The sequence below is a fragment of the Grus americana genome, chromosome 4 (genome assembly GCF_028858705.1).
Source record: "Grus americana isolate bGruAme1 chromosome 4, bGruAme1.mat, whole genome shotgun sequence".
NCBI lineage: Eukaryota > Metazoa > Chordata > Aves > Gruiformes > Gruidae > Grus > Grus americana.
In genome coordinates this window covers 16832417-16854613 of record NC_072855.1, presented here as the reverse complement: position 1 = coordinate 16854613, position 22197 = coordinate 16832417, and the positions used below count along the sequence as shown (strand labels likewise).

Here is a 22197-nt window from a genome sequence, read left to right as displayed (position 1 = left end):
CCTGATGTTGATTCGCAATTGTTTTGTTGTGTAGACTTGTCTCAGAAGAGTTGCACTGAGTTAAAATTTTATGAAAATTATTTAATTTTTTTACCCTGATTAAAAATTTCTGCTATACTTCTATGGATGACTTTAGCTTAAGCAAGGTCAAGAATTGGAGCAGGAAGGACTAAAAGAACATTGACTCTGGGTGGGGGAGCTTCTGACTTCCACAAATATATGTAATAATATATATTATATACATTATATTCCACTGATATAACAGACCATCATCTGTTTCTTCTGAAGCACAGGCAGACAGAGGACACAAATGTCAGATGGGAGTGAGACAAACACTTGGCAGTTACATACTAACTGCAACACATAAATGTACCAGAGCTCTTGAGTCCGAGCTCTGGTATTTGTCCTTATCCTTGTAGTCTGATTTGTTTTCATGATTACACTTCTAAAACTTTCAGAACAAGAGATCTGAAACTGGTATAAAGTAATTTTTAAGTAGTTTTGAACTCTTTAATAATTATTAGAACAGGAGAGATGAATGTCTTTTCTTATCTAGGAACTATCATTGCTGGTGTGCATAACCAAGTATAAACAATACATTTGTTTGTCAAATATTAGAAGATCTTTGGGTGCTTGTAAGTAGGGATTTGAAACCCTTGAAATGAAATGTGGGGTGAGCAGCAAGATTCTTCTGGCTGGCTGGATGACAGGTGAGAAGACTCCCCAGAAAACAACACAAGAGTGAATTGTAAATCTTAAGTAGGCTTGTACCATTGATGTTTCTCATAAGACTTGAGAGCCACGCCACTGTGCTGTGAAAGAGACAGTCAGGAGGAACAAAATGCGAGAAGCTAGAAATGAGAGGTCTGCTAAAAATGTTATTAACACAGCCTTAGAAAGGGGATGAAAAAACCCCAATGTTGTTCTGTCAAATGGAATTTAGTCCCACAGCAGCTGTTCCTGATGGCTCCATCTTCAAGCAGGCAGCCCTCAGCCTAGCTGGGGTGCCACAGCAGCTGGGGACTCTATTGTCAAATATTAGAGAAGCATTTTTTGCAATTTTATTTTTTTGTTCTACTTCACTGTTTGTGTTGAATGAATGTTTTTGTCTTGGTATTTTCTTTAGTGATACCTATTGAGTGGCTACATAAGCAAAATGGGATTCTATTCCGTTATGTGTGGCCATTCTCTTGCCTTTGTTTCACAGCATTTTTGCAGCTCATTTATTATGAACAAGAAAAAACCCTATTATTAAAAAAAAGTGAACTTGCAAATATTTGGTTCATGTTTAGGCCTGTAATAGCTTATTTTGCTAAAGCTTTATTGCTTATCTTGCTTAAATATTGCAAGTCTAAAAATCTTTCATGGCTCAAAGAACGTGCAGTTGATTCTTCAATGTATCCCCGCTGCTTGTTGTGTGCTGACAAAATGAAGTACTACAGTTGCATCCATACTGTGCAAATCCACAGAAAACCCGTTCCACAAATCAGCCTTTACTAGTAGGACACATTTATCATCACCCAGGTGTAGCTGCGTAGATTGCTTTGACACTTTTATTTTTTTTTACTTCAATATGGTCTTACAAGCTCTGGCATGAAGATGGCTATAAAGCAGCTGGAGAATGGAAAATATCTTAAAAATCAAATATGACATGTTCATCCTGGATAGGAATGTGCTTTTCAGTTATACAACTATCATTCTGTATTTAACTGCATTTACAAGATTTGTCTTGTTACCTTCTTGGGAGTTCACAGGTTATTTGACACTCCCTCAGGCTATAAATTATGGGCACATGCCTACTGAAGTGTGATTTATTATTTTTATAAAAAAACCCCAACAACTTACATCGCACCTTTAAATTGTGAGCAGCCACTTAGTTATTGCTTTCACTTTTTCGGATCGTGTTGCTTAAGGATCTCTGTCAACTCCTCTCACCATGAAGAGTTTTGCTCTTCTTTTCTTAGTAGTGACCTGTGGCATGGGAGGATTGGGACAGAAGCTGAAGCCAAAGAAAAGAAGCAATGGTGAAGAAATCAATTTTCGGACTAAAACCAAAGATGTTTGCACAATGAGCATGAGCGGGGATGAGGAGCTGAGACTTAGAATTGAATGCAAAAGCCAAGGCATGTCCTACTGGTGTGAGTTCACTGGCAAGCCATCAGTCTGTCGTGCTTTCAGAAACAATCCAAAGGTTTACTGGAATCAGATTGCTGCGGAACTTAGAAAACTCCCTCACGCTTGCGAATCCACGCAAGTGTTGAAGACCACCATGTGCCAAAAGGCTCCCACAGAGGCTCTTATGAAGCAAATAGCTGCTGGTATGGAGCCGGAAGATCTAGCGATCCAGGACAAATCAGTCCAGAAAACTTCCACTTCTATGAGGGGAGCGGGGAGAAGCTCTGTTAAGAAAATAGGGAAACCTCCAGTACTACCTCTTATAAAACCAACCCAGCATGGTCAAGGGTCGGAAAATGAAACGGAAGCAATGAAACTGGCACGGGAGCATTGCTGGGAATCCCTGCATGGTTTCTGCTCCTACATTATTGGCATCTTTAGAGGTTAAGGATTTGCTTCAGGTAAAACTCCCATCTTGGAGCACAGTAGAATATACCTAAGGGTATCCTGTTGTAGTTTTGTTTTGTTTTATTTTGGGGGTCTCTCGGGGATGCAGACAGGGAGGTTCTAGGCTTGCTCACTAAAATCTACTGTGCCAAAGCTTGTACTGCGGCTTCTGAGGGGCTGGACAGCTTAAACTCCCAGCGGTGGCTACTAGTTCAGGACCCCCTGACAGCCTTCTGTGAGGTCTTTAGTACGTACTGAAATGTTTGCTCTCTCTGGTACTAAAGCTGTGGTATTTCAGTTCTAACTGTTTGAATTGGGCTTGTTTTCTGCCTTCTGTCATTGCTTCCCTCTTGTGCTGACTTCTGGATTTAAGCCAGTGAAGTAAGATAAGTAACAAATGTGTGGGCTAGAACAATTTAAAACTATATTCAGAAATTGAGAGGATAAAGCTAATTCATCAAAACTGCTAATTAATAATTAACCATTTTAATTTTAAAAATTAGTTCATAAGCAACTTGCAGAAATGAGTAAAACTGAACGGACTGTCTTGGTTTGCGGGTCTGTTTCTGTAGAGGCGATAGGGGCTCGCAGGCAGGTGCTTCTCCAGGAAGCCTCAGGTTTTCAGCCAGGATTTCAAAAGGCAAAGCCCTCGCAGAAGCGGTTGGCTTTATAACCACTTCCATTTCGACTCAGAGAGAAAGCCAGGAGCTGGTGACTAAACCTGGCAAACTTTTGACAGAAATGGGAATATACGCAGCATGAGCCAGCAAGTTGGTTAAAGTGTTTAGGCTGCTAATGGTCTTAGTTGTGCTTAATACAGCAATGTGACTAATTTTTTTCTTTTTTTTGTTTTGCAGAGCAAAATTTTACAGCTGAAGAAGGGCCCTTGCTGTAGTTTAATAATTTAGACATAAGAATTTTGGTTTAAAAATTAATCATCTTTATAAATCTTGTAGCTGTTTTCTCTTTTCACCCCTAAAATGAAACATTTTAACAACCCTGAAAAATGCATGAAACTGGAGTGACTGTACTTAAAGTGTTAGGATGAAGTAACTGCTCCTAGGTCTGTTACACACTGAGGTGTACTGCATTTATGTAACAAAGGTTCCACTTTGAGCGCTGACCTTGACTCTAGGTTTCAGTGTGTGCTGACTCGCTTCAATTTGTTAGAGATGAAAGCCGTAAGTGATGCTACAGTTAGTGCAAACAATAAAAATAAGATTTTTTGAAAACATATTCTGTGTCCTTTCTTAAAGTTTTAAACGGTGCTACTAGTATAAAGTCATGGTATTTGAGACTTGTTTCTTAAGAGATTGTTGGTAGAATGTGTAAGAGAAGTTACAGGTCTGAGTCATTACTTTCCCACTGTGAACATGTTTTCATTAATATTAATATTGTCAAGGTTATTACATTTATATTACAAGTTTCAGCCAGCAGGGGAATAAAGATTGGAGAAATACAAGTAATGTAAGAATACATTTCTAAACATCACAGATGAACACTTCTCATCTGCTATGGATCTGCGGAGTTGAGTGTTACTGGGATCTGTTGTTGGTAATACTAATGTTTGGGTCAGTAAATATTCTGAAAGATGACTCATATCTATTACTTGGGCACTTGCATAAATCTCATCAAAACACAAAGGAAGACCTAACAGCCTGTTGTCAGAGATTACAACACATTTATGTTCAAATTATTTTTTAACGATCCCTTTCATTCCCAAGTGAGCTTTGCAGGAGGGATATAACTGGAGAGGCTTTGTACCACAGAAATTAGTAGTGCTCTGTATTTGTTGTTAAACAGTTTCTGCAAGGAGTTGTTACACTGAAGTACTTCTCCAGCTTTACTCACAGATTTGTGATTCTCACTTCATAATTCCAGATCGTGACTGTCCAATCACTAAACTTTGTGCCTTGTACTAAAAAAACTTGAAATAATTTTCTGTCCCCAAACCTCTTGAAATACATGGAAAGGAACAGCAAGTAACAAACACAGGATCAGTGCAGAAGGTTGTATGCACAAGGCAGAAATTTATCTTGATGATACAGTCTAAAATAGGTGGCCATCCTTGATTCTACTTAGTAGAGGACGAATGTCACACGTACTTGCTAGGGCACCATTTCTTAGGGAGCTCATATCTCATGTCAGTAGAGCAGAGCTCTCCTGCACGGGGCTCCGTACTTGGCACTGTGGTGTCTGGAATGACCACCTGAAGCTTCACAGTTCAAGTGGAAACTAGAAGTCAAATAGTCTTGCACCAACGGCCCCTCTTTCATTAAATGCTTTTTGTAAAATAGTCAGGATCCAAAAGACATAGTTAAGCACTAAATTATACAAAAAGGTGAAGATTTTGGTAGCAAGGTGATGCATGGCTTGGATTGCATTTCATTAGGCAACACTATGCACCCTCAACAAGTTAATAACTATAATGATCTTGCTTTCAGCATGTTTAAAAATTGGATGTTAACTGAAATACCCCACCTTAGTGTAACAGCAGCGTGATTGTATCAGCTACATTACCATTTAATTGTGTGTAGCACTAGAAACGTACAGTCGTGCCATTTCAGTTACCTTCTTGGTATGAAAGTGCTATTCATTAATGAAAGGATGAATTGAGAAGTTTGTGGTGAGTTTAACACAATCTTCAAGTTCCTCATGAATGAATGAAACCTGCTGTTTCATTCATTCTGGGTTAACCGCTTAGTCCCCGTATACATGTGTACCTCAGGAAATCCGCTCAAGTGGAGGTGGAATTTATCTTTATTTTCTTGACAGAGGAACAGTAGGCAAAAATGTTTGTCTGGATTCCTGCAACCAGGGAGACCCCTGATATCCAGGCCCACTGCTTCTGCTGCTAATTCAGTGCAACGTGGGGTAGTCCACCTGCCTCAAGATCCCCACGTTTAGGTTCCTGTAGAAGCTTCATGAGGATTCACTACTTTGACAAGGTGAGCCTCCAAGAGAAGCAAAATGACGTGTTTGGAGAACCTGTGTATAAAAGGATGTGTATTTAACAGACATAGTTAAGATCCAAGAAAGACCGGATTGAGTCTAATGGAGAGCCACTGAGGTGGTCAGGACTGAAGCACACTCTTGTGAGGAAGGGCTAAGGGAACGGGCCTTGTTCAGCCTGGAGAAGGCTTTCGGGGGTGTGTGTGTGTGTGTGCTAATAGCCGCCCCCCCAATACATAGGAAGTGGCTATAGAGAATATGGAGCTAGGCTTTTCACTGACTTGTGTCATAGGAGAAAAAGAGATCATGGTCACAAATTGATACAGATGAGGTTCTGACTTGGTGTAAGGAAAAACATTCACTGTAGAGAGGATAAACACAGGAGCAGGCTCCCCAGAGCAGCTCTAACTATATGAAATTGAATGAGGGAGATGATTTTCTTAAGTAGCTTCTGATGGCAGATCCCATCATTAAGTCAAATACATCAACTTGGATAATTTTATAAAGGCAGTGTCTCTCAGTACATATTTTTATTTAGCCTGGTTTTGACAACACAGAAAATCAATAAGAAATTCAGGTGTTAAGGAACACCGAACATCAGGTTTGTTTGCCTTAAAGTCAAGAAAACTAAGAAAATTGCCGTTTGCAGTGTGTAGGTTACTTGTGTTGAAGTACACCAAATCCACACCTCACTAATGATGTTGCTTACTCTGCCTGTAAATCGTCTCAACTATGCAGTAGTGCACTCTGGTGTTTTCTGAGAGAATTATTTAGGTATGTTGTCTGGTCGTTCTTGCATGGTTTGCAGTCTTAGCTTTTGCATTCTTGATTTTTCAATAGGTGTCGTAGTTGATATGGCATGGGGTTTAGGGACAGAGATCTTCCACAAAAATAAGAAGACAAAGGAAAACCAAAAAATTTCCCAAAGTTGCCGGTTGCCATTCCTGCTTCTTTAGGAGTTGTAGGGTTCTTGATTTCTTTTTTTTGTGTTTCTCTTGCTGTTACTTTTCCCAATCTCTGTCATCTTCTCTGGAGTGGAGTCAGATGCAGCACAGGAGATTTCTTTTGGCGCTCTCTGCTTTTCCCCTTACAAAGCAGAGAATTGCTTGCATCAGACTTCACAGATCATTTTATAATGACAAAAAGTATGTGATATATATACAAAAACAGGAATAAGAAAACAAAGTGGAAGAGATGCAGTCAGTATGATGACAAGACATTGGTGTTACCTCACAGACACATCATGTCAGAGACACTGAGAATCTATTTATTTCACTTTCACATCTTGTATACAAAGTTAACCGCATAAACATTAGGCAGGAGGCCAGGTGCTGAATTTCCAGAGTAGCTGTATTACCTAAAAAAATGAAGCCGATGTCTGATTTGGAAGTTCATGTTCCCCTCCCCGTCTCCCTTTCTCAGGAGGTTATAAAACTGTTTGCATAGGCAGCTGCTCGCCACAGCCCTCCAACCCATGGTATGCTCCCACTGCCGCTGGGCTTACGATGATTGTAGTCAGGAGGGGGAACAAACATGTCCTTCTAGGTCTGCTGGATGCAGGCATAAAAACCTGCGCTACTCTGTCGCTGCTGGCCCTAAAAATTCACATGCAAATGGTGAAATTGGTTGCCCCTTTATTTGTCTTACCAGCATAACATAGTGTGTGAGGGGGTCCTCCTCACAAATGCAGCTGTGATAAAATCAAGAATTGGCGTAGGAACTGAAGAGGGCTAGAAACTTTCTGACGAAGGACATGGTGAGGAAATTCAGGCTCTAAACTCTGACAGAGGAGCCTCACCTTTCCTCTGCCAAAACAGCCCTGCAGGCAGCCAGGAGTGCTGCCCAGCATCCTCCTCTCTCGCCCCCCGCTTCAAGGCAGGCACGGACCACATAGGTGCTGTCACCAAGGTACTGAGGTGATCCCCCATCTTCTGCATTCCCAAAATTTAATGTGGGAATCCACAAGTTTGGGTTTGCAGCTGGGGGAGGTTATCTGATGCCCTTGCGGTAACACGGGAGACCTGGTCAGTGTGGGAAGGTGACAGGAGGGAAGCATGGAGTAGGGTTCCCACATCTGTGTACAGAAAATATTACCTGAGACTGTCATGGCTCTTTGGTGCCTCAGATGGTACAAATGAAGTTGAAGCTCGAGTGTTTCAGCAGCACTTGTTTTTTACATGGGGAAAAAGTCGGATGGCCTCCATGAGGGTCATCTCCTGAGTGAGCTGCCCGTGGCCCAGGTGTGAGCAGGCTGTGCAGGCCCTGGGGGGTGCATGCTGTTGTGTTGTGGGGCCGTGTTGCAGGGTTGGGTTGTGGCTCTGGGGCCCTGGGCAGTGCTGAGGAGGGTGGTTTGCTAGCAGACATAGGCGTTTTGGCTGTTCTGCAGGGTCCGGCTGGGAGCAGCGGTACTGAGGGGAGTTGTGGCTGGCAGGACCCTGCCGGGGGCTGGAGGCCAGAGCAGGAGACCGGTGTCTTTCGAGTTGTGTTGATGAACTGGGGCCATGGAGTGGTGGGTTTGCCCCAAGGGTGGATGCCAGAGCAGGCTGTGGAGACATGGTTTGTCAGGACAAGACCTCCATCTTTCCCCAAGGCCTGCCTCAGATATTGCTGTCCCCCATGACCCATCCTGAGGCACTTTCTCTCATCAGAAAGACATTCCAAGACCTGTTGTTACAACTTGCCCATAGAAATCCACTTTGTGTCTGCCATGAAGGCAAGCTGCGCCGGGATGACAAAAGATATTTTTCACAATATACCAGACATGAAGAGAAAAGAGCCACTGAGTAGCACCAACAAGGAACATCATCTGTAGCCATCTGCTTCCCCTGCCTTCTTGGGCCTGAAATCTTTTACATAGTTGGAATCAATTCAATAGCCTTTGGTTTTGCTTCATACTGATCACATAGCGTCTGGGCATCTTCTTGGTCAGGGCAAGTAAACAACTGGAAGAGATCAGAAACACTGTTATCCTTCAGCTTAGGGAACTATAAAAATTTTTATAGAACGCTACATATTTCACCTCGGCGGCAGCAGTGTCCTCTGGCAGCAACATATTTCATTTGAAATACAATAGATCAATCACAGTGATTTGATGGAATGGGCAAACTTTTTTTTTCCCCCTTCCTCACTATTAATCTTTTTTTGTGGAGGATTGTGTCATAAGTGTTTCTGACTTAAAAAGAACCCAGGATCCAAAATTAAAGATTACCTTAAAGCCTTACCACCAGACAAACCATTCTTCTGGGTATATCATGGCCCTTTTTAAACATCTACGTATTAGTTGAATAGCAAAAAAGCAATGCATGACTACTTTGCAGCTTCAGCATAATTTATATGAGCAAAGAAAATATACTGTCAAGGACTAGAAAGTAGTGTAGAAAACTGATTGCCTTCAACATCTGTGAGAAGAAAAGTGCGTTGTAAATGTCTGAGAGAGGATGAAATCCATCTGAAAAGGAAATCCTCAGGTAATTAATTCTCCATGTCATCGTGATGTCTATGTTTTCTCCTGCGTTATCTAAAAGTTATTCAAAACAAAAATAATTGTTGCTATTTAAAGAGACATACAACAATTTAATTGCTAGTGCGCTTACATAAAGCTGTTGTAGAAAGTGCATTACTTGTCAGCCTGCAGACCTGGAAAGGAAAACTGAACTCAGCTAGAAGTTAGCTCCTCAGTTGTAGAAACTGTTTAAAATTGTAATACATTTTATTTCCACATTGCCTTATATTTGTACATTTCAGGATGTTTACCAGAAAAAGAAATATAAAGGTAACTTTCTTGCATCTTTCTGCCATAGAGAAGTATCGTTATCCACCTTCAAGAGGTTAGGAAACAGAGACATGTAAGGGGGCCTCTGACAGCAGATGTTTCAACAGAAGCTAATATGTTTAGCAGCAGTAGGTCTGTATTTAAGCAGAAACAAAAATTTAATACACGTTTTTGTAATTCTACTAGATGAGTACACCCATGGGAACAAAGTCTGTCCCTCACATGCCCCAGTTTTGGACCTTGAACGTGCAGTGAGGGCTCTCAAACAGAGCCAGCCCGTTGCACAGTAGGTTATGCATACAGATACAGTAATGAAATTCTGCACTGCAAACTCTTTCTCAGGTCTTGCTGCTTACAATTTTATCTGCTTGCGTATCTGTTAGTCTGCATCTCATTAGTTCTTCCAACTGTAAATCTGTCATGCTGCAAAGTGCAGATTAATATATATAGTGTGCCCGGTGAATACAGAGCTGCCTATGTGTGCCAGCATGTAGTTTAATATAAATCTCCCCTCTGAATGCAACGGTGTTTCTCTGGTCTAGTTATGTTTATAGTTAATTAAAACCATTACTCTTTGGTTCTTTCTGTTCATTACCTTAAATATAATGATTCAGAGAAGGGAGAAAGAACTGATAAGGAGAGGAACAAAAATAATATTTAAAACCTAGTCTGTGTTTTTATATATAAAAAAAGCTTTGTACACATAGGAAGCAACTGATCTGGGGTAGCTGGAGGAACAGAATACATATTGATGCGTTAACAGGAAAGGGCCCTTGGGAATGCCAAGATTTCATTGATTATTCCCAAACTAAAATTTGCAAGGGTCTACATGGCAAGAAGACAACGATGAAAAAGATTGCTTTTGCCCTTTGTAGTCATTCTATTTATGGGAAGGCTGTTCTTTACTAGATAAAGCCTTCAGCCCTGCTCCCAATCAGGGTTTAGGTCCTCTTTACCAACATCCAGGAGAAAATCCCCAAATTCCCTGATAGCATGAAGTAGGACATAGATGTGAGATTTCTATACAGGCACACAGGGACAAATAGAATTAAACACGACTAAAAAGTTAGTTTAATTCATGTGATAACAGAGGAAAAAGGGTAATTTAAAGTAGAATTGGAATTGCAATGATGCAGCATTAGCAGTGGCATTCTGATGTATAGAATTACTGCACTGTTTTTCACCTGTTTTCAGAAAATGGGTTTCTGGCTGAACAGGGTTGAATACCTCTAAAAAATCTCCTGAATATTTAGAATACTACGAGTCTTCTGCAAACCCATAAAAAAAGTATTAATACCTGGTGTTTAGGATTACTAATTTCTTGTTTGTTAATGATCTCCACATGGAGGAGCTGTAGAGTTAGAAATTGTCTAAGTTTTGAAAGAACAATATACTCAGAGACCTCATATCTTCTCTTGGTTGACTGAGCAAACCCCACATCTATCATAAATGCTGAGGGATGTGTGTCCTTTCAGCTTTTGCTAATCATAACAAGTTGCACTAGAACTTGGAAAGATGGGTCAAGAAACCTTTTTCTTTTTTAATGGCTTCTATTCAGTATATACCAAGCATGCTGATCTCAGTAAAATGAAAATGGCAAATAAGATTTGTCCATTCCTTTTGTCCTTTCTCTGTGCCTTCAGAGGCTTGTATCAGATGTGCAAAAGCTGAGAGGTACCAGCCCACAGAGGCATTCTTCTGACTTGCTGAGCTTTCAGCAGGACTTTTCAGAGCCCCTTCCAGATGTGAGCTCATGAGCCTTACAGCCCAAGTGCATTTAAAGGATGCTTATACTATGTTTGAAGGATAACCCAAAGATTATGGAGGATAAACTTTATGGCTAATCCTGTCAGCGCATACGTCAGGCTACGGTGGTTGGCATAGCTTGTGTTAGCCCAGGATCACTTTTTCCATGTAGATGAAATAGTTTCTTCAAATGTAGTAATGTAAATCAGCAAAGGAGTTGTCACAACTGTGACTGTACCTTCTTGTTGTCTTTGCTCTGATAACTGTTGTGGCTGAGAGGCCTGGAGCCAAGGTGGTATTGGTGTAGCTTGGCCATCAGTATTTTCAGCGAAGGGGAAGTTCTGCACATGGACTGAACTCTCTGTTGATTTCTTTCCAGCTGGAATCCACTGAAATAAAAATTTCTGTTAGTTATTTGCAGGATTGAAGTCTCTGTGGTGGGTCGACCTCAGACAGCAATGCAGCACCCACCGGCCACTCACTCCCCCTCCCCAGTGGGATGGAGGACAGAATTGGAAAAGCAAAAGAGAGAAAAAAAGTGGGTCAAGATAAAGACAGCTTAATAAATGAAGGGAAGAGGGAGTGAGTGAGTTTGCATCACCACCAAGTGATGCAAAGACATTTACTCTACACCTCTCACAAGCAGGCTGATGCCCAGCCAGTCTCCAAGCAACGGCTGCTCTGGAAAGAATACCCCCAGGTTTACTGCTGCGCACATCACATGGTGTGTAATATCCCTTGAGTCCCTTTGGTCAGCTGTGGTCAGCTGTCCTGGTTGCGTCCCCTCCCAACCTCTTGCCCACCCCTAGCCTACTCACCCGAGAGAGGGCAGAGTGAGAAATAGAGAAGGCCTTGATGCTGTTTAGTGATAGCGAAAACATGTGTGTTTTTAGCACTGTTCTAGTCATCAGTTTAAAACACAGCACCATATGGGCTGCTATAAAATTTAATTCTATCCCAGCCAAACCCAGCACAGTCTCCTACACCATAAAGTCCCTGGTTTTAAAGTCCCTGGTTTTCCATTCCTGGGGCTGGTTTCCTTTTCCTGGAACAATTTCTTCGTTCCTGTTTCCATTTTCCCACTATATCTAAAAAATGTAGTTGAAATTAATATTTATTTCATATCAAGTGCTAGAAACATCTTGCTGTGCTTGGAACCAGTGCTAAAAGCCAAAAAATTACCAGGCACTGATAAACTCATAAGAGTTTATGCAATACACTTTCTCAGGGTAGATTCATCTATTCTCCTCTCTCCACACACGTATATGCACCCCTTATTTCAACAAATATACAAATAAAACCGCTAATATTAATGAACTATAATCAAAGGGAGAAACCTGTTCAACGGATATTATATTATATTATCACATATATTTACACATCTATGTATATATGCACATATATATTTATGGGTACAGCTTCATTTATTTACAGAACAGCTTTCTCAGGGTAGATTCATCTATTCTCCTCTCTCCACACACGTATATGCACCCCTTATTTCAACAAATATACAAATAAACCGCTAATATTAATGAACTATAATCAAAGGGAGAAACCTGTTCAACGGATATTATATTATATTATCACATATATTTACACATCTATGTATATATGCACATATATATTTATGGGTACAGCTTCATTTATTTACAGAACAGCTTTACGCTTTGTGGAAAGGATCCTGAGAACAGACAAAGACCAGAGTTATCACTGATATCAAAACCAGACTTTTGAAAGTCCATCTATTCTAACCAGGACTGCATTAGAGAAAAGCTAGAAAGGAAATCTAAGTTGCTTTGATTCTTAAAGTGAAAGGTAGAAAAGATAATTGCTGCATCTTCCTTGAAAAAAATACTGTTAATTATATCAGTTCAGATCAGATGTGGTTTACGGAAGCCCTGACACAACCTCAAAAATAGTGATCAGCAGCTAGGAAAGAATGTCTTTCCAATATACCACCTCTTGGCCAGTACGTACTCTGTCCATTCATGTTCATCCTGTATCACTCTGCAACCACACCAAGGTGAGGAAGAGTTTCACCACTGATCTGGTCAATATTTGAAATGTTCCAAACCACACTGTAAGCCTCAGCTGATCTTGGTTCCCTTCACCTATGCAGGATCAATTAATAGTTTTGCTGCCTGTAAAGGAACTAATTCAGTGGAGACCACTACCAGAAAAAAACTAAAGTGCCTAAGTCATTTCAAATTCCTTGCTAAGAAAAACAAATCTTACCTTTATGAGAAGGTGGATTAGACAGTCCCTTGTGTTCTAGCGATATGTATCTGATGATTTCATGTGACGTGTCAAATTTTTTCTTCTCAGGTATGCGTGACTTGCCATTACCCTGAGCAGACTCCAGTCTAAATGCAGGCAGTAATTTGCAATGGCATCTTTTTATTCTTTTACTCATTTTATCTTTCTGTAAGAGAGCAATCCTTTGTCTGATTATATTTCTGAAGCCATTCTGGTCAGACAGACAGGCTCTTGCATTGTTCTAAGCTATAAAAATCTTAGCAGGCTAAATAGTTCAGATGGCAATTAGTCAATACTTGTTTCCCTTGGCTGCCAAACCAACTTGAGCATGCTCTGAATATAGTGAATCTATGCTAACAAATCAAGCAGCCAGCCTGCTCAAACAAAATCACAGGACAATGAGATGATTGTGCTTGGAGAGTCTTTAGCTGTGATTGAGAGAGAGAAGTGATAACTTCTATTAGAGAAAAAATTAAATGAAAATATGTATAATTAATTTTTTGAGGTTAAGTTCTTCCTGATATTGGAAAAATCAGTATGAAACACACATTTCAGTACAGTATCCCTCTATTTTACATTAATTTTCTTCCTTTTATTTTTTTCTTTATAAAATACAGTCTTTGTATTCTGTGAAAGCTAAATTTGAAAGAAGAGGAAAGAACAATATTTTTTTTGTATCTGTCTAATCCCATCTCTTCTTCAGTGGCCCTGTAACATTACCTGATGCAAATATGCAGGCACCAAAAGCTTAGGATCTACTTAGTTTGGGATATGTTTTCCACTAACTCTTGTATAGTAGCAATCATCTTTATCATGGTATCAGCGTTTAACATCCTGTATAGAAGAGGGTAATCATGTTAGCAATGGCAATTATTTATACTTCTTTATCTTTGAATTGATTCAAAATCAAGGCAAACTTTCTTTAAGGTTGTACTTTCACAATAAAATTAAGGGAGAAGAGGCATCTAAAATTTTCCTATCCTTCTTTGAATTTGGAAAGCTTCTTCCTGCCAAGGTGAAACACTCTGTCAACCCCATTTGGCATCAATGTTTTCTGTCTCCCGTATACATGTGGTCCACAGAATTTTCCTCTGTATTATCTAATGAAACAAGAGGGATTTCCTTGTCATTTCAGAAACACATTCCTAATGGTCTTGCTCCATCACTGGCTTGGATCTCCTTGGGTTAATTAAAACCCCTTATATGTTTCTGGAAACACCACTGTCTTTGCCTACCAAGATAAAGCAATACTCTGCAGGTCTGAAAACAAACTCTCCCTTTTCTGACTGCATGCGAGAGGGTGTTCAATAAGCAGCTAGGTAATAGATGAACAATTGCTGACTGCCAGGTATGAGCTGGGAGGCAAGAGGGTTAGAGCTCTGCTGAAGACAACTTATACCTCGGCAGTAATGAATTTCAGGATATTTTAATCAAAATGTTGCTAACATAATGCAGCAAGTAAATGAAGAATGACACTGCAAGTAAGAAATACTGAATTCATAGACGAGAAAGGTAATCAGTAATACTAGGGCTACACATGATGGATAAAATGATTAAGCTGTGAGTTTCACTCACAGATAACCACTGTATTAAGGAGCAGTGTTCACTTCATTTACTAGTGTTTCAGGAATTTAGTTCTTAATGGAAATGGCTGAGCATCTGCAAATGGGAAACAGCATGAATTGGAGTTTGCTATAAAATAACCTTACCATTTAGCATTTAGTCTTGTAAGATGCTCTTCTTTTTATTAGCTTACTATTAATATACAGCAGTCATACAGTTTCTGTCGTTCTGTGATTAAGGTTAACGTGTTTGAATTAGGTAGTTATTGTTTCTCTCTCTTACTTGAGGTTCATGATATCAGTTTTCATGTGGATGTTATTCTGCCAAATTCACTTGTCAGTTTTGGCCACTACGTGAAATAATTGGATGCTGTTAAAGACTCAGTCAAGAGAGAATCTGGTGCCTTTTTTCATACTTAATGAAGTAATATGAATTTAACTCCAGGTCAAAAGTAACTGAAAATTATTGTTAACTGATGATTTTTCTTCAACCTCCTTTCAAATAATTATGCCTCCATGTAAAATAGTTAGTAAGCAGACCTCAGTGCACTGAAACCATCATCACATTTTAAATTAACTGGCCTCTTCTAGAGAAATGCCGGTAGGCTGTGGAATAATTTGCTGAAGTGCTGGCCACGGGCGATAGGATACAGAAAGGCTGGCACTGGTGCCACTGCCCACGTGACAACATTTTGTTGCTATGTAAGAAGGCTTCAGCATTTAGGGCTGTCGGTTTACTGTCTTTTGTAGATACCAGATTCACAGAATTAAAAAGGAAATAAAATTACGAGTTCCTTGCTTGAAGCTTGTTTACCTGGGAACGAAAGTGAGGTGCCAGAGAACAACCCACTGCCACAGAAAAAAGGGTAGAGGGAGGTAGGGGTATGACTGCCACATTTGTTAATATACTTACACATTCAGCAGATATTTTCAGCAAAATGGTATACACCCACAGCCTGTACATGATCATATTTTGGTAGTACATGAACAGGCTAGTCTGTTTTAATTATAGTATGAATTGTGTATTAATAATGTCTGTACCTATACACTGAAAATGTCTGATTGATGGTATTCATTTACTTGCAGGGAACACCTGGAATGCTAGTCACATTAAAAACAAACAAAAAAACCTCACCCACCCTCCGTCCCTGAAAGTAACTGCAGCTTGACATCATCCATTTAGTCAGGTTGGTAATTCTTCAAGGAACTCTAGCTGTAGAGTGCTTGATGTCATTCTCTCTTCAGGTCTTGCAGCAGATATGTATTCACTTCTAGTGTATACGTAAAAGTGCAAAGAGAGGTTTCTAATACACGTGCCTGATCCTGTTCTTTTAACCAAGTTTGCAAACTTACTCTAGAGAATCACTGTGAGGTACGTTGTGCCAGGTGACAGAGTTTTCAAGGAAGCCTGTTTAAGCTAAAAGGAAAATTGTGACTGATTCTACACATATCCCTGGAGTCCCTTTAAAATCAAGTCCTCCTTTTATATCCTTGGAACATTACCTGATGCAGAGACTCAGTCTCCATCATCAGGGTTGCTTGAATGCTGCAGAACAATACTCATGGACATTAATTTGAAATGTAAACAGCTGTTCACTGATGCTGGATCTATCTTAATTCACTCTGAGCATTTGCACGGAGAACAACATACAGATGTCTACAAGTATGACTGAGAAATAGCTGATATTCTTACATGGAGCCATATTTGCAGGTGGGCAAGGGAATTCATTGATCATTTACTATTTGTAAATTAAATTAACTTTTTACTGTTTGTGTATAAAATTAACTTTTTATTCTATGGGGAAAAAACTATAAATGAACAGGAGCCTCAGAATGTCACATAGATGACACCAAAAGCAAACTGCAGTTTGCAAATAATGCACCAATGCAACTAATAGTTCAAATGATATTAATTTCCTATATAAAAATACATATATTGGTGGATAATATATAAGCAGCAATAAGGACTAACTTAGAAAATACTGCACTTCCTCAATATAAATGAATCATAGTTAGGAATAAGGATAAAGCCACTTCCTCTCTTTGCTTGAATAGCAGAAAGACACCAGCTAAATTTAATTATAACAGTTCTAAAGAAAAATTAAAAATGCTGTTTAACTGTCCCAAGTTTTAGTCAAAAGGCAGCAGGAATACATCTGGATTAAGATTTTCTATACAAAACTCACACTGGGATTTGGGCATCCCTGTTTGTAATTCCCAATGATTACTTTTATTTCCTAGTGTTGCCAAATGTTTTCTGTGCCTTTCTATTTTAATAACTAAAGAGTTCCCCATAAATTTGATCTTGCCAAATTAGCTGTTCAAATTTGCTACATGTTGCATGGATCTTTCGATTACTAGTCCGCACTCTGTTCTGCAGCAAAACTGTGCCTGCAGTTTACAAGCAAATAGCATTTCAGCTCAGCAAAGGGCAAGACTAAGGTATGACTTAAAATGTGCATGACAGAAAGAAAAAAATATTTCATTGGAAACAAGTTTTTGCAGCAATTTTTTGTTGACAATTAGGTGCTAATTAAGCACCTAAGAAATGGAGGTCCTACTTTAGTTTTGTGTACTTTCTTTTCAAGATGAAAGATGAAGAAAAATATTCTGATCACCTGGAGGTAGTGATGAGGCAGCTCCCAGCAGGATTCTTGGGTTATGCTATGAAAATGCACTATATTCCCAGGTAGGTAAAAGGCATCCATAAAACATCAGTTTATGTCTAACTAAAACAAAATAGAACAAAACAAAAAGGTATTCTGGGGGCATAGCGATAAAACCGCAGGGTATCCAGACCAGCCTCCATAGACTGAGACTGTATTTTATGCACCTAAATAAGTAAATCTTGGTTTACTGGGATTTTGAAATAATCTAAGCAGGTTAGGCAAGAGGTCCAGCTGGCTCAAGATGGATCATCTCTAAAGATGTAATCACCCTTATCAACAAGCACTCGACTGCAGAATTCGCTACAGAAGTTTCTACATGCTAAAGATGGGAAGAGCTAATGTGTGCCCAGACTGCCACCACCTCAGGCAGGGAATATCAAAGCAGCAGAAGGGTAAATCTTCTCTTGCACAGCCTTTTCTCTGCCTGACTCCCCCATTCTTTATCAGGTAGGTAAGCTATGCTGATATGTCTCATTGACAATGGGGCAGCTGAACTGAGACTGACATTGAAACCTAATTTGCTAGACAAAGCTGTCAAAATAGGTCATTTTGGAAGTGATGAATGGCAGAGGGCTTAAATATTTTCAGTATGTTGTGATTAGTTTCACCAGTAAATGGTATTTCGTAAACAGCAAGAAAAAAACCTCATGCCAATCAAAGGTGCACAAGGCAGATCTAATGGCTGAACTCAATCAGAAAGCATCAAAGGTAGCTGAACATACCTAGAGAGATTAGGAGATAGACCCAGCACACAGATCAGACCTGTAGTATTTCAAGTAAATGAATCCCATTCACCGCATTTCTGTCCTGCACTCATTGCAGAATTACATTTTTCTTCCTTTTCTGGCTTCTGATTTTTTTACAGAAAGTTAACAGTCTCCTCATCACCAAACCAATCCAGACAATGCCTCGCCCATAGCTTTGTTCCTTTGTCTCATTCCATTTATATCTAATGGGAAAACGTCAAAGAAGAAAACCTACCTCTATCTTACACCAATTTCTACTTTTATCTCTCTTGCATCCCACCTTTTATACTTGTAATTATTTCCCAAGCACATACTACAAATGTCACACTTTTCTCCAGTAAAACCACCTGAAGCAACTGAGCTACAAAGGCACTAGCTGCTTTATCCATTCATTAATCGATATTCCCAACTCTGAATGCATTTTTATGTCTGTCTAGTGCTTGTTCTTTCAATGTCATCACTTTTTCAGGTTAATATGCATTAGACATGGTTCTATAATGAAACCTCGTGATGTAACCCACTTTACATGCACAAAAGCTGTCAGAATGTGAGGAGCACAGATCAGTGCTGTGCAACTGATCCCCACTCTTAGACTCCACACAGTCACTAATTCTGAGGGAGCTTGTATTTGTTGCTGAACTTTGTGCTTATGACCATCTCAACATAATGAATGCTGTCCTTAATGCAGAATAATTGCTTATTTTGATTTTTAAATGTTCTCCAATGCATTTTTGTGACAGGAGGTAACAAAATGTTCAAAAAGTAACTTTGAAATGCTTTATGCAATGGTTTTCATTTCACAAATAATCACTGAACACTACCCAAATTCTGCTAAACACAATGGTAGTGCAACTTGTTGAGGGCATTGCAGGATATATCCCTCAATGGCTGAGAAAAGCTCTTTTAGACAAGCTCATGATCTAATAAGGTTCTTATCGTTGTTCATGAAGAGGGAAGGACTTGGCTAAAGTAATATCTAATTTATGCAAACACACCTTGTCACCCTACCATAGCTGGTTGCTGGGTTGTTGGGTTTGTTTTTTTGCTTTTGTGCTAAGAATGGGAACTGGCATTTTTCCAAGGAGGTGTGTCAGAGGTAAATGAACATGGCACTGCAGTATCCTATTGTGTTGTAATAGTCTTCCTGGAGACCTGAAGGTGTGTCTCCGCCTTTATAAATATCACGCTGCTTTTACAACTAGCTCTGATTCTTTTGAAAGAGACGAGTTGCATCAGGAGTTGCATTTGAATATCTCCAAGCCCTGTGGAAGGTATGTCTTTCGGTTATCTTTCTTTTGCGCTGTTTCAATTGCAACAGAAGGTTTCTGTCACATCATTATTCATTTTAATGTTATTAGTTGCTGTATTTGCAACAGAAAGATAAGTACTAAATGATGATCTCTAAAGAAGGTTTTATGGAATGAAAATCTCTGTGTATAGTATAAGGCATGAAGCAAGACAACTAAGAACTATGCAAAAGCAGGACCTGCTCGCAGCTGCTGCTACCTATGTTTTCTAGATTCTAAATTTATATAACTGAAGATATTTGCAGATAGACGAATGTTGGAATAGGTTCCTTATTAGCATGCCTGTAGATGAATTTCTGCTTTCTAAAATGGATACTTGGCTACAGAAATGGCTATGATGGAAGCATCTGAAAAATATATTTAGGGATTTAATCAACTAAATGCCAGATTGAAACCTTCTACTGTTACGGTATGCTTGATCCTGAAAGCTGCTTCATAAAGAGAAACACCTACAGAAATAAACGTGTTCTGTGCAGTTGCAGGGGTCAGCTTGATAACTAGCTACATTTCAACACTGAAGTTGCATATTTGTCCCTTGAGTTTGGTAGTTTTAGACACATCCCAGTACACTGCAGGTATCTTCAAAAGCAAAAAGGTAGTTCTGTTTGTTTAGCAGGCAAGGCAGTAAAGAATGCACCAATAGTTACTTTTTTGGCGTCTGGAAAGACTACTATATTTTTTGCTTTTCAACAGAAAACTGAAATACTGGCATAACCAGAGAATTAAGACAATTTTCAGGATGCCTAAGAAATAATTCTGCTCAACTTGAAACAAATGGCTTCCTTTCTGCCTGGCATTTTTCTGAAGAGAAGCCAGAGGTTGGAGTCAAATTGCTTATGTGCCACTCACAAGATGGGAGGTCATGGGAACAACAACAGCTTTATATGCTATAACTTGAGATATCCATCTGAGATTGACAAATCCCAGGTTCAAATTCCTTCTCTGACTGCAGAAGAGATTTTAATTAAGGTACCTCAGTCACTGGGCAGTAGCATGTCCTGGGAGTGACTCTTTTCTGTTCCACATTGCATAGGTAATTAAGTAACTGGATCAGAAGGACTTACTCCATAGCCACCTACAGTTCTCAAGGATAATAAGTAATGGTTCTAGAAATCGGGTATTATTCACACAAAGGGCAGAGGATTTCGCCAGTAACATAACTTTAATAGGTATCAAGGAGCAGTGCAATACTATGTCTGAAGCACTGCAACTGTCAAATGGAGTTCAGCATTAAGTGAAAATGTTTTTATGTTTTTGTTTGGTTGTTTTGAAGGCAGATAACAAGGAAAACAGAGACGATGAGGATCAAAAGCTTTGGACTTGTTTGTGTGTTGATTCTGGTCTCCCAGATGCTACTAGCCAACTGTGAAAGACAGAAGGAAAGAAAAAAGGGAAGACAAGGCATAGAAGACAGTGGGAAAAAACCTGAATCTAATCAAGAAAATGAAAAAGGGCAGAAGTCAAAAGGAGGAAAATCATCTCCTAAAGGCAAGTTTAAAACCAAAGAAAATGCCGAATGCACCTGGGCAGTGACCAACATGAATGCTCCTACTGTGCACGTACAGTGCAAGCATGGTGACAGCGAGTTCTGGTGCGAATTCTCTGGAGACCCTTCCACCTGTCCACAGTATGCAGCAAACCAGAAATCCTACTGGAAACAAGTCTCTCGATCCCTAAAGAAGCAAAAGCAGATCTGTCAAGACCCCAAAAGTGTCCTAAAATCTAAAGTATGTAGGAAAGGTCCACAAAGCGCTCATCTCGAGCTGACCCACTCAAGCCTAGTAGCATCAGTGGGTTCTGCGAAAGAGAACACAGTTCATGTGCAGACTCCAGCAGCTGCCTCTGTGACTGAAAAAAAGCTAGAACACAGTTCTCCAGACTGTGTTGAAGACGTAGATTATATTGATCAGAAAAAGGTGGCTGAGGAATACTGTCCAGAAAGCTTGCTTTCTCTCTGCAACTTTTTTATCACAATGGTGCAAGATAAAAAGTGTTGAGGAAGTGTTTCTAAAGCTCTGCGCCGTGACAGTTCTGATCTCATCTAAATTACTGCAAACTATTCCAGATTTTATTCTCATGTTATATAGTGTATATAAAAAAAAGGAATATATTTTTCTGATTTTGTATATACACAACAGACTACACTTGACATAGTTGAAGATGTTATAGATTTTATTTGCATGTAAATTGCTACACAGGTGTTACCAATGGATGTTACATACTCTACACAGAAGTATATAAGTGGTCTCCTTGCCTCTCTTTGAGCTGTGCTAGCCAAAGTGATGAATTCAGTGCTATGCACTTCTTGGTTATGTACAATACTGTTGATGTAAAAAATATTGAGAAAAATAAACTTCAAATATTGTCTCTCTCTGTTTAACTAGGTTTCTCTGTAAGTGCTAAGCCTTTGTCAAACATTGATCTTTCACAAGATCCAGGCAAAGTGTTGCTTATAAAGCAGTTTTTAAAATACTTCTGCAGCTTTGCAGACTTCAGCTTTCTCAGCCAGTGCAAGCAACGTTTTGATAGGAAACTACATTATCATTAGGTTTTCATCATCGTGATTATGAAGGGCAACAGATTTCCAGATTTTTTCCATAATTTTGCAAAGCTTCAGCTTTCCAA

At 39.5% G+C, this 22197-nt stretch overlaps 2 protein-coding genes across 2 annotated transcripts; both read left to right on the top strand.

Annotated features, from left to right (window-relative positions):
• Positions 1–1936: 1936 nt before the first annotated feature.
• On the top strand, positions 1937–2904 carry FGFBP2 (fibroblast growth factor binding protein 2). The gene has a single exon (XM_054824849.1). The coding sequence runs from the start codon at positions 1937–1939 to the stop codon at positions 2561–2563; it is 627 nt and encodes a 208-aa protein (XP_054680824.1). The 3' UTR covers positions 2564–2904.
• A 12541-nt stretch (positions 2905–15445) lies between these two features.
• Positions 15446–21949, top strand: FGFBP1 (fibroblast growth factor binding protein 1). Its single transcript, XM_054823883.1, has 4 exons — positions 15446–15451; positions 17439–17539; positions 19384–19536; positions 20846–21949. The coding sequence occupies exons 1-4, from the start codon at positions 15446–15448 to the stop codon at positions 21567–21569; spliced, it is 984 nt and encodes a 327-aa protein (XP_054679858.1). The 3' UTR covers positions 21570–21949.
• Positions 21950–22197: the final 248 nt, after the last annotated feature.

Excerpts from the sequence above, each read along its gene's own strand:
- FGFBP1 (XM_054823883.1), top strand. Across the intron at positions 17,540-19,383 it reads AAAATGCACTATATTCCCAG|TATCCTATTGTGTTGTAATA; the intron begins GTAGGTAAAAGG and ends ATGGCACTGCAG. Across the intron at positions 19,537-20,845 it reads ATCTCCAAGCCCTGTGGAAG|GCAGATAACAAGGAAAACAG; the intron begins GTATGTCTTTCG and ends GTTGTTTTGAAG.
- FGFBP2 (XM_054824849.1), top strand. The coding sequence starts at position 1,937 with ATGAAGAGTTTTGCTCTTCTTTTCTTAGTAGTGACCTGTGGCATGGGA.